We start from the raw sequence: 12,838 nt of genomic DNA on the forward strand, positions 1-12,838 counted from the left end.
CTGACTTAGAAAATGCAAACATACCTTTTAAGTACATGCAGAGTCTATAAAACCACATTCATGAAAAAGAGATTTAATTAACATTTTTTAAAATAATTAATTTACTAATATATTGGCCAAATGGATTAAATTACCATGAAATTGACACACGTTCACCCTCATCATTGTGACAATTAAAATATTAACAATAACATGAACAGAAAAACTATCACTCCATCAGCGTGCAGATGATCTGTAATGCCGACTGCCATATCCTTAAGGCTGTGGCCCGCTGGCCAGGAGGCACCCACGACTCATTTATTTTGCAAAACAGTACAGTGGGAATGCGTTTGGAGGCAGGGGCTGTGAGAAGTGGATGGCTTGTTGGTGAGCATCTTTTGTTCTAGTCTTTTATTTCAATTGTTTTAAGTTAGTATTTTCAGTAAGTCTCTATTCCGTTAATGTTAAAATGTTATATTGTTTGGGTGACCGGGCATATGGCCTTAAAACATGGCTGATGACACCATACGCAAACCCTGAAACCCCTCAAGAGGTGCGCTATAATAACATACATGCCCATACACGCGCTGTAGAGCGCACTTTTGGCGTGCTTAAGGGCTGTTGGATGTGTTTGGATCAGATACGGCCGGTGGCAAACTACTTTATACCCCTGAGAAGGTGTGCAAGATCATCCTGGCATGCTGTGTCCTCCACGATCTTACAATGACCCATGGCATTCCTGTAAGACCCGGCGCCATCGCTTCTAACAAACTGTGTGTTCTCTCCTCGCGTAACCGCTTCCTTCATTCATGAATCAACTCTAGGCAAGCGGTTTCCTTATGGGGGCGTGGTAGTATGCTGATTGCAGATCGCGGACACGCGCCTGTCAATTTAGAATGGTTCTGATTTACTAACATACGCACGGTGGTGAGAACAAAATTGGCCGGTACGCACGTGTCATGACTCAGACGGTGATTTTGCACACGTACTTATTTTTTGCGGAGAGTAACAACATTTCTGCGCAGATATTAGTGAATGAGGCCCTATGTCATTTGATGCACAGGTCGAACAAAAAACCTGGGGTGTGGGGGTGCTTTCTATAAAACATCAAAGTCAAAAAGTGACAAAGCAGAGTTCAAAGTTACTAGGCTAATACCATATGGAACCATTGCATGCAATAGTCCACCTTCCACCTTCTCTTTCCCTCTCTCTGTCACTCTCTTTGTCTCCCTTAAACACACACTTTGCAAAGTGCCACAGTGTTGCTCGTCTCTGTCCTTAACCCATGTCTCGTGCTCTCACTGGCTGTAGCTCGCTAACAAAGTTCCAGACAGATTCTGATATTTAGCCACATATCTGGGGGGCGTCTGTGATGCATCGTTGAGCCTCTTGGCTCGGGTCTTTGAACAGTTCACAAACAGTGCTTGAGCACCGATTTGCAAGTGCTGAGCCAACACTGAATTGCCTTGGATTCTGGGGCTTTTGTCGAGAAGCTCCAAAAAACTGTCAGTCAGCGCAAAATCAAGGCTGAAGTCGTATGGTGTGATCTATGCTTTAGAAAAACAGGTTTGTCACACGTCTAGGAAAGCTTTCACTCACTTGTGTAGCTTGCTTTTGAAAATGTGATCTACACAGCCATTATTGAACTGCTAATAATTTACATGTTAACAGTGCAATAATCATAATCATAATAATAATACTGACATGTAGGCAAGCACAGAAATGGCAATTAGTCACATGAAAGCCATCAACAACACTGACATGAGGACATTGCTCAATAACAATACTACAAACTATGCCTGAAAAATTAACGATAACATTGAATAAACATCCAAGTGTCAAAAACACTAAACATACTGAGCATTTCCCAAAGGATGTTTACTGCACAGATTTGTATTGTAAGGCATTCTTGTTATTTTGTCCATTGCCTGTCCATGAACTCTGCATTGGAACATTTTAAATACTTGTCTTAAGGAAATATGACAATGTATTTCACATCACCTTGTCTGCAGAGACTACCTCAGAACCTAAGGATGTATGGTTCCTAAGTTCTACCCTGTAACGGGTTGGCAGCACATAATGACTCAAACTTTCAAATTGTACACTGATGTTACAGTTGGATATCAATTGAAAAAGAACCTACCAGCACCAGCAGCTGATTATGTGTGATATAGACCGCAGTCCTACTGAGGCCTTCCAAAAGGTTCATTGAGGACATGGGTGGGGTCTCAACTGCTCTTCCTCCAATCACCACATCCAGAAAGGCAGCAACACAACTCTGCAGACAGAAATGAAGAACGGTAAATAAGTAAAAGGAGAGAAATATGTTGCGCTCAGGCTGGAATCTAAACATCACAACGGTTTACACACCTTATCAAATTTGGACAAACTGCTTTTCCGCCTTGGGTCTGCATCATCATCAGCCATGGCCAACTGCTGCAAAAGCTGCCCCACCTGTGCAACAAAAAATAAACAACATCAGTCTTCACTATAAAATGATTCCAATGTGTATGATGTGTAAACAGAATACAAGCTGTGGCACTGACCTGCATTAGATTGAAGCGGGCTACTTCATTGATGGGGGCATCTGAGATGATACCATACTGCTCTGGGTTAACTATAGCTGGGCAAATGAAGCAGGTCAGCAGCAGGTCTGTACACATGGTGCGCACCTCGCCCACCTCAAGACGCTCCACACATGACAAAGTCTTGTACATCTGCGACACAATCCAACGCAGGCTGTGGGGAAAGCAGTAGGTGTTCTGCTTCAGGTAACCAATAAATTTGTTGACCAGAGCCACCAGCTTGGCCTCATTGGCCTCCACAGCTGCCTGCACCCTTTGTTTGTAGCCCTCAGAGCCCTTCTCTCCGAAGCGTTCCTGCTGGGCCGGAGTGAGGCGCTCTGTCACCTTGGCTGGGTCAGTCTCCAGGTGGTCTTCATCCTCCACCAGCAGCTGCATAATGGGTTCATGGAGGGTGGCAGTGAGGAAGAGCTTGGCTGAGTACAGGCCCTCAGAGAAGAGCTTGAAAAGGATGCTGAAGGCACAGGTTCCCCGTCGCAGTAGGCGGCGAGGGTTGTCACTCTCTTTCAGCTCAAACTCCACCAGGTATCGCAACACCTGTGGGTTGGCAAGTAAAAAGTTGCACCAGATAAGAACATCTTACTGAGAAGCTAGTAAACTGTTTTGCAAATGTGTAACACTAGAGACGGGTTACACTGACCTGTAACAGGTAGCTCTCATCCTCCTGCATAATACAGTTGCCATAAAGAGAGGTGAAGACTGTATGGGTGACTGACTGGGTGTGCTCCTGGTTCAGCCTCTCGCCTGCCACCAAACAGGAAGCCACCAGTCTAGGGTTCTCCCTTAACCTGGCCAAGAACTCGCCATAGATCGTCTCCTGGAAGCCCAGAGTCTTGTAGCCATCAACAAACTGGGTGTCTTCCAGCATTTTGGCATGTTGGCAGCATTCAGCCGGAGAAGCCTCCGCACTGTGGAACAGAGTTTTTCCATTACTAAGGTCCAACACATAAAATCTCTCCTATCAATAACTACTATCATTATATACTGTAATTTTCTCTTACTATGAAAACCAGATCTCACCCCACCTACAGACACAGTGGGTTTTAAGGTCCAGTGTGTATGATTTCTACTCGCACAAATGGTATACAATATTCATAAATAGGTTTTCATTAGATTATAATCACCAACAAAGAATGGAAGAGTTTCCATGGCCTAAAAATGAGATGTTGTCATCCATCCTTACGGGCCGCCATAGATAAACGAATGTGCGGGAAATCCTGCACTTAAACATTTCAAAAGACTCTCTTGCATACTTATTGCTAGTGTGCTATTAGTTAAGCTACAGCGTGCCAGTTTTGGCACACATGCCCAAGGTTGCTGACCCCTGAGCTACCACTTTGAAAGCCAAAGTGTATTATAACTGCATGTCTGACCTGGTGAGAATGAGACGATCGAGGTTGATCCTCTGCTGCTTGGCGATCCATGCAGCCCGGTACAGCCTCTCGGCTGTCTTCAGCACATCACTGTTGAGCCTCTGGATGAGCTGCTTCTCCGACGCTACATACAGCCGCTCCTGCTTCAGGTGGTGGGCCAGAGTGTGGATATCTGGCTTCACCATCTTCACCAGCTCACACAGGCAGAGAGGTAAATGACTGGAGCACAAAAGGAACAAGGTGGAATAGAAACTGTAAAAATGTGAAACTACACAAAAGCTCAAATAACATTATATAAAATGTTAGAATAAAGTCACATTAGCAAAAAAGAATTTAAAATTCCTTCAGTCAGCTGTCATAAAGGGGAACTCTGATTTTCATGGATAGTAGAAATATTCATAACGTAAACACAGTTGTATTATGTCCTGTGGCTCTGGAGATGCTTTGTCAAGCCTGAGAAAAAAAACTGTGATGACTTCAAACCATCAGTATATTAAGTGGTTAGTCATTTGCCAGAAATTTTCACATTAAAGTTGATAGTCGATTATTATTTAAGTGGGTCCACTCCATTTCAGTGTGCTGGTGCACCACTTAACACAACATGGTGAGGGCAGAGAAAGCTGTTGAAATGGAGTGTAATGTGTCAGCCAGCGGCAGCAACTACGAAACTGTCAGCTGACAAAACAAACAAAACCGTCTGCCTACAGGACAAAAGCAGTGGCAGCTTTACTAGTTGAAAAGTGATTGCCTGCATTAACAGTAATGTTCACAAAACTCACTAAAATCTAGCGCCAAATCCAATGCATCTGCTGGCTATGATACTTGTCAAATAGTGTGTGTGGTAATAGTGTGGATCCAGTCATTTGTCGAACAAACAAAAAAACACTCTCTGGGTTTAGCTTCTTCAATGAGTGGACTCATGGCTTTCTAGTTCTATATCACTGTAGAGTGAATATGTTTGGGTTTGGGATTGTTGGTCAAATAAAACAAGACATATGAAGACATCTCCAGAAACTGATGATTTTTTGTTGTACTATTACACTATTATAACTAGGGCAGAGTCAGGATATGACAACCTCTATTGCTTCAACCTTAACCATCCATTTTTTAATCTGTCTCCTATTTTATTAAAGTGACTTATTAAACTGCCTAAGTATTCCTTTAAGATTAATTCTAAGTGAACTGGAAGGAATTTTCCTGTCAGTTTTTCAGGACATCAGTGTGTAACTATCTGGCACTGGATTGTAACGATGCAGTGGGACTATATGGCATGTGTACTTGTCTGTTACCGATGAAACATTCTAATAAATCAAGCTAGCTCTCACTCTGAACTTATCCTATCCCTAACAATAAAGCAGGTCAACTTACCATCCTTTTGTCTTTAACAAATACTATCAGTACTTATTATTTGAGCTATTTTGCATTTAAAAGGAAATGGATCTAGGAGAAGCAGGAAATGGTTCCCTTTTCTGTAAAGGGCTATAGGCTCACACATGATGCTCGCGTCATGCAAGGGAAGTGATCATTTGCATTCCATGTGCTTCACACACACTGGCCCAACGACAACAACAAAAGCACGCTTTACACAAGCTTCAGGAGACGCTACATAGCAGAATATGCAAATCGCTCCCCCTTTTCCAGATATACACGGCCAAGACATACAAACCAAGCTGAGTGCATGAAATTTGAATGATTTCTTGGTGAATCCTTTGCACAAAAGCCTCTTTGTGGCTGCTTGCAAACATAGCAAACACAGATTTAACTGTGGAGTTATGGCTCCGGGAGGAGAATGAGACTAGACTGAAGAAAACTGCCTCGGAGTGGGAATGACTGCAAGGCGCTGTCATTGTTCACAAACTAACAGACAAGCACAACGTTAGAGCTGATGTGTCTGACAAATCAAATTGGTTATGCAGATTTAAACTCATAATGATAGCCTCCACACTGAACTCCTTGGCAAAGCAAGACTAAACAGTGACTACTGATCTCCAATAACTGTGATAGATTGTCATCATATTTGTAAAACAAAACAAAAAAAACATCAGGTCAAGTATAAAGATGCATTTTAGTTAAATATCACTCCAATAAAAAGAAACATTCAGTCTGTTATTATAATGGTTTGAGAGAGAAAATTGATATTTATTTCTTCACAAGCTACAGCTGCTCCTTATCACGTGAGAAAATGATGGCTGCCTGAGTGCTGCAATCAATCCCAAAAAAATAACAGACAATCTCACGAGCAATTAGTCATTCAGTTATTTATCAGGAAAGATATCAAACATTTGCCACAAACAGTTTTTGAAACGTGTTGTCTCTATTATTTCACATTATTATTAATTGCATTATTTTGGTTTGCCTTTGATGGCACTTGTAACTTGTTTTTTATTTCTATTATTTATTTTTGACATTTTTAAGACTAAAGAGCTCAAATAGCTAACCTGATCATGAAAATAACAACGCTCTACTCTAAGTCCCCCTTTTTAGTATTTATAGAGCAGTATATAAACATTTAATAAAGGTTGAAACAACAATAATGTATTTTTTAAGCAGCTTTAAGTAGGATTGCACAATAATACTGGCACGTCATCGGTATCGGCCAATATCGGCTTTAAAATTAACTATGAGAATCGGCCAGCATTCTTTTTCTTATTTTGCACACTGAATGAATATCTAATACACTGAAAAGCATTGTATTTCATGTCTCAATCTGCTGGTGGGACATCACGATAAGAGTATGCATGCATAATATGATAATTCCACTACAGAAGAGATTTGAAGATCACTAAAATCTGGTGGGGGTAAAAGTGGATATTGATATAAGTATCAACTAATGGCCAAATAAGGTTTGGTGTATTGGCATATAGGATATTGGCAAAAACTCCAACATTGTGCATCTCCAGTTATAAGTGTTCATTAATGCATTTGTCAACAGCTTAAACTCCTCTTGTGGGCCCCATGAAGGCGGGTATATAAACAGATATGACAATATAATCAATAACAGATGCAATAATATAAAATATGTCTTCACAGGATTGGTCATCATTGCTGACACAAATACTGTACATTATAAACTCTGACAGATGTCTTTATAGCTGCTTACAGATACATTACAGTGTGTTATAAACCATTAAATGTATAGTGCTTACAATTGTTAAATAATGAGGGTTTGAAGTAAAATGCTACCAAAATATCTATTAGTCGTGGCTCATTCTGGGAATTTGTTGACCTGGTTTAAAGGACATGAGGGTATGTAGTGAGTGGTGGCAACATGCGCTGGGTTTTAACTGGGGCTAATAAGTAATCTTAAGATTATTTTCTCTATTTATTGACTAATTGTTTAGTTGGTAAAATGTCAGATATTAGTGAAAAATGCCAATCACAGCTTCCCACAGCCCAAGGTCTTAAAGCTGCTTTTTGGTCTGACCACCAGTCCAAAACCCAAAAAGATTACGTATATCCTTCTTAGATATCTTTTTCCATTTTACATCTGAATGAGCTGACAGGTAACTGACTCACAAGTACACTCAGGGTGCGCTTCCACGTATACACTCATCGTCTTGAATAAGCACATTCCACACATACTTGGAAGGAAGTGAAAAAAACAACTAGGATATTAAGTGGCCGGCAGAGAGGTTAACTGCCATTTGTCATGGCCTCCTGTGCCCGTCAGCTCCAACACATTCACTGCGTAAAGCCACCTGGTGAGTCAGTCATGGAGAGCACTGAGGAACTCTAAAGCAGAAGAGAAACCAAACAACAGACAGTGCAAGGGAAGGCATAATCTGCAGCCCCCGGAGTCGTGTGAGAGTGATCGTAGTTGTGGCTGGGCAGATACTGAGTACTGTTAACATGAGTGACAAGAAGACCATTCGTTCAACCATAACATCAGTGTAAGCACTTTAAATATAACAACAAGGTAGCATAAGACACAGGAGGAGGGCCAAGACAAAACTGAGTATTTTAAAATACCAGGGCAAGTCCAATCACTTAAGTTATCTAATGACAAAGTTTAAAAGTTCAAAATTATTTTTAATATGCTAGGCACAAAACAGCACTACTTTATGAAGTTAATATCACAGCAAGAGAGTAAAGGTGATTGGAACACAGCCCACTCCTCCCACACACATACATAGACCGACCAATGGAACAAAGCTCTTTTTATAGATATTCAAAGGATTTCACTTTCTACAAAAAGGTATTCATGTTTCTGAGCCAACATCCTCTTCACACTTCCCTTTCAGATAATTCCTTACACTGTTCAGTAAGCAGGTACTGTCGACCAAGAAGCTCACATGAGGTTTGAGAGTGACCTTTCCCACCATATGGGCTGGGTGCTGAACCTCAGTACTTTTTGAGTACTACCTGAAACGTAGGTAGAGCGCTGGAAAGTTTTTTTTTTCCTCCAGAGGCTCTTGAACATATGGAAACAGTCACTGATGATAACTACACAATGATTATTGTGTTTACCATATTTTATATACACTCCTGTACCTTTCACCAGTAAAAAAAAAAAACCTCACAGCCCTATTCCACTCCATGGAAAACAATCAATGAATAAAAGCTGGCATTGGGTATTTGGTCCAATTGTCAAAGTTGGTTAGCTGGGGAAAGTTAGGTAGAAGCAAGCATTACTCCTCCCAGATGCATCCTGCCAGTCTGCGGGTCAAAGAAGTGACTTTCTGACCACAACACCCACTTCTCTAACCGCCACTGCCCCAAAGGAATTTCTAACAATGTCTACCCACTCTGACAAAAGAAGCTGTCATGGTGGCACAAAAAAGACAAAATAATACACACATGAGCTGTGTCCCACTTCAGTGGCAGAGTCTTCTTAAATCCATGTTGATACACCAAATACAGTATAGAGGCCTGCTTCATGTGGCTCCTCCATTTTCAGTTGGGAAAACAGTGTTTAAGCTGGAAATCCTAAATAAACTCTGCTGCATCAGCGTGGATATGTAGTTAATCACAGGGCGTTATTTGGAGGCTTTATGAATAAACAGTATTTATCATTAACACAAATCACTATTTACCAGTCGTCCATCATGTGCTGAACTTACATGTGATGACTTGTACTATGAACTTAACCCAGTTTACCAACAGGGGCTGTCACTTTACCTGTTGTCCTGAGGACAACTTCCTACTGTTACAAGTTTTTAGGCTCACCAGCTGATGAGGAGCACCACAGTGCACCATTAGTTTTGGTCTCAGCTGGGACAGACAATCTCAACTGGGTCAGAGGTGCAAGTTCAGGCTAGCTTTCAGGCCCTCTGACGGACCCATGAAGGTGGCTGAGCCATGTTTTGTTGCCCAAGACATTAAGTCTACATTACTGAGTGAAATAGCTCCAAGGAAATTACAGACATTTCACCTAAGAGTAAATCCTTTCAAATGTACAGCAGCTGTCATAACAAAACGAGGCAAACAGAACATACACAGATTTGCACATAACACCAGCTTTGCACTTCGTTATCCTCTTAAATTACACCAACTTGCAGTCATATACTTCGGTGACTGCAGATTCTCAGAAACGGTATGGAGTAAGGTAATACACAAGGACATGAACTAATGAAGCAGTGACTGCAACACATATAAACCAAGCATCAGGTAAACACCAAGAGACGGAAGGAGACAGTATGGCACTGTATAAAGAATATTAATGCTGTCATCTAGGCTATTTAGAGGTGGGTATTGGTATAGACTGAGATAACACTTAATCAAGTAGTACTGAAACTTCTCTGGTTAAACAATACCTGCATTTGATCCTTTTTGTACCCAGATCTAGGAAAAAATGACTTTTTGGATGGTTTTACTAACGGTGAATCACCGGGAGCATTCTTCAATTTAACATCATGTGTGATTGGCCCACTACCGCAGCAGCTACAACTCATACAGTCTGTGGTGTGGTGAAGTCAAGCGTGGAGTATTTGACGGAGTTGGCGATTTAGCGTGCTGAGATTCCATCAAAATGTTCCAAAGTATGGCTGTACCACACGCCTGTGGTGTCTGGTGGCAGTCTTTGCAACTGAATGATTCCATTCACATTATGGGTATTAAATCAAGTAGGGAAAAAGGTAGCAAATTAGGTGCTCAATTGGTATCTGTATCACTTTGAGGGTACTGGTATTGGTACTTGTATCATAATTTTTTAAACAATACTCAGCCCTACATCTGTGTCAACTAAAATGACCATTGGTGTTGTTGATCACCTGCAAAACCTTCAGTACCATGCATCCTGACAAAAAAGGATCTACTTCAAACTAATGAATGAGCCTAGGAATTATGAATCCAGATACAAAGCAACAAGCGTGCAATCCCTCAGTCACACTTCAACTTTTGAATATGTCATTTACTTTCTGTTTTTCTGTGTTTTATTATTATTTTTGCTTCCTCAATTTTCATTTCTATATTATGTTGTGCCAAGAATTTGTTTAGTAGCAATCAGGAAGCCTTGTACTATTTGCATATTCGAAATAAACAGTAGAAACAAAAACTAAGTCATTCCACTCTCAAACCATAAAGTAAACTGACCCCATTTCCAAGCAATCTGTACTTATCACTACAGAAGAAGAAAGTCCTGTTGACTGAGCCTCAACTAGAGCTGATTAGGATTTAATCACACAAGAGTGCGTTCTGAAACTGACTTCTGAAACTATAATGTAAAGGCATGGTTTCCTGTGTAATGTGGCATTTGGCAGAAGGCAAAAATTATTAGTTTTTTTGTGGTAAGCAGATACAGAGCTGAGGAATGAGGAATGTAATGACTAATCTGGGTTGAAATTTATTATTATTTTCAACCATTTCTCATTTATACTTTAGATCTTGAACATATTTTGTCTGACAAACAGCAAAAACACAAACATATTTTGTTTTATGATATAAAACAGAGAAAAGCAGCAAAGCCTCACATTTTACAAGTGATAACTAATAAAAGTGTGCCATTTTAACCTAATAAAAGCCTTCACTTGTTTTTTTCTATGACTAAATGCTACAGTAATTATCTCTGTGCTATAAAGAGTTAATGGTAATATCAAGTGTTTAAACATTAATGATGTTTTAATGGCAGGACGCTATTATAACCCACGGCCTTACACGCCTTAACGTTACAAACACTGAGTCAGTGGTTATGTTGTTCATAACTTTAGCCAGACATTCCCTTCACAGGCTCAATGGGTGGGTGTGGGCACACACACAAAAAGCTGAGACATTTTAACGTCCTGCTAACGTTAGGTTGCAAGTTTATAGTGTCCTTGATGTGATGGGGTACTAGCCAACCGAGATTTAGCGAACAAATCGAGATGGGTTGGGTTAAATAAATGTATATTACCGCTTTCTAGGTTACCTTGGCTTAGACTACCACCAGACGAGCTGAGAAACATATCAAACAAACCACGTAATTAATGTTGGGTCAGCTAAATGCTATGAAGGAAATTGACACAAGCCAAGACACCCAGGTGTTAGCTAGGGTTACACTCTATCAGTCAAGACGGTCTTGTGTTTGCAGTGATTTGAGAAGGAGCACAGACAGCAAACTGGTGAGTTGGCTAACCTAGCAGTAGCCTGCTAACGTTAACCAAGTTAAACTCGGCTAACGTTTGCTAGTAAAGCAGGGTAAGCTAACGATAAGCTAGTTAGCTGCGTTAGCTTTAGCTTTAGGTTGCAAGCTCCTGGGTGACCAAATGTGATCGACAAAACGTGCTAACATGAACTCAGCAACTTACCAAACGGAGTTAGCGCGTTCTGGTTGTTCACTATTTCTCTAAACACAGCCGATCATCAGATTTCTCGAGTCAGAGGAATTGTTTGTTGGCGGTTAGCCGTCTCACACTGGCTTCTGCAGGAGCGAACAGTGCTGTCATTTGCTGTCATCACGAGGAGACCTGCGCAGCCCGCATGCGCAAAGGCTTGTTAAAGGAAGCTTTCCTATTATTAAAAAAAACCAGGCCTACAACATCATGTTATTCCTGTAAGACTCTGGTGTCATTTCTGACGAATCATACAGCCGTTTTAAATGGAAACTGAACATTACTGCCCAATATTTTGTGATTTTCTGATTCATATCCTGTATGTATGACCTATCTTAGAGATTAATATCTAAAACTAATTTTAATTTCTGTTATCCTCAATTCAATTTTTCTGCAGCTGCTAGTTGAAATAGTGGCCATATAGCAGTGTTGTTTTCTCTACATCCTTTCTGAAATATCAGTATGTTCTTGGTGAGTTTTTTCACTCCAAGTAGGATACTGTAAATACCTGTCAATCTGTCTGGATCACTGTCACACGACTACTTTTCGTGGCATGGATTAATGTTTTGTTTTATTTTATTTGCAAAAACTAAATTTGGTCCACTTGTATCTCTGTGCCTGCCTAAATAGCCTACATTGGCAAACTATAACTTTAGTCTATATGGCACAATATTGAAAATTGAGCTGACAAACATTTAAATTAATGCTTCTGCAGTGGCTGCACCCCATGTTGAAACCCAAACACTGAAAAAACAATAGGTCATCCTCTCTCTGGTTTTTACATCTGACTGAAATCGAATTAGTTATAATTCCTTATGATTGATCTTCCTGTTTTGTTTGTTTGGGTCTGTGTAGACCAGTTATACAATTTTTACTCTTTTACTGTTTTTTAGGGTTTTAGTTTTGTGCACATAATGGGTTATTTTCACATTTTCTGTATAAATAAAGCTGGCTTATTACGGCCACAATCTGCAGCTCTCTTACTGTACTCTGCTGGATTTAACTGTTACAGAAATCCAAGATGAAATCATTATAGGAAAGATTTATGCTAAAGGTTCACATATTTAAGTCTGTCTTAAAATCAATCATCAGGTGCCTATATGCATATTGAATTGGCTTTGCTAGCTGTAATCATTCCTCCTGTTCATATTGGCTGCAC

General features: G+C 40.4%; 1 protein-coding gene across 4 annotated transcripts in view; it reads right to left on the reverse strand.

Annotated features, from left to right (window-relative positions):
- gapvd1 (GTPase activating protein and VPS9 domains 1) overlaps positions 1–11,799 on the reverse strand; it is a 35,456-nt gene extending 23,657 nt beyond the window's left edge. For all 4 annotated transcript variants that reach the window (XM_050050540.1, XM_050050539.1, XM_050050538.1 and 1 more), the window contains exons 1-6: positions 11,656–11,799; positions 3,935–4,153; positions 3,202–3,469; positions 2,526–3,098; positions 2,350–2,433; positions 2,123–2,257 (exon numbers count right to left, since the gene is read on the reverse strand). In XM_050050540.1, coding sequence (XP_049906497.1) covers positions 2,123–2,257; positions 2,350–2,433; positions 2,526–3,098; positions 3,202–3,469; positions 3,935–4,119 — 1,245 coding nt within the window. In that variant the 5' untranslated portion in view covers positions 4,120–4,153; positions 11,656–11,799. The remainder of the gene's footprint in view (positions 1–2,122; positions 2,258–2,349; positions 2,434–2,525; positions 3,099–3,201; positions 3,470–3,934; positions 4,154–11,655) is intronic.
- Positions 11,800–12,838: the final 1,039 nt, after the last annotated feature.

Source organism: Epinephelus moara, chromosome 8 (assembly GCF_006386435.1).
Source record: "Epinephelus moara isolate mb chromosome 8, YSFRI_EMoa_1.0, whole genome shotgun sequence".
NCBI lineage: Eukaryota > Metazoa > Chordata > Actinopteri > Perciformes > Serranidae > Epinephelus > Epinephelus moara.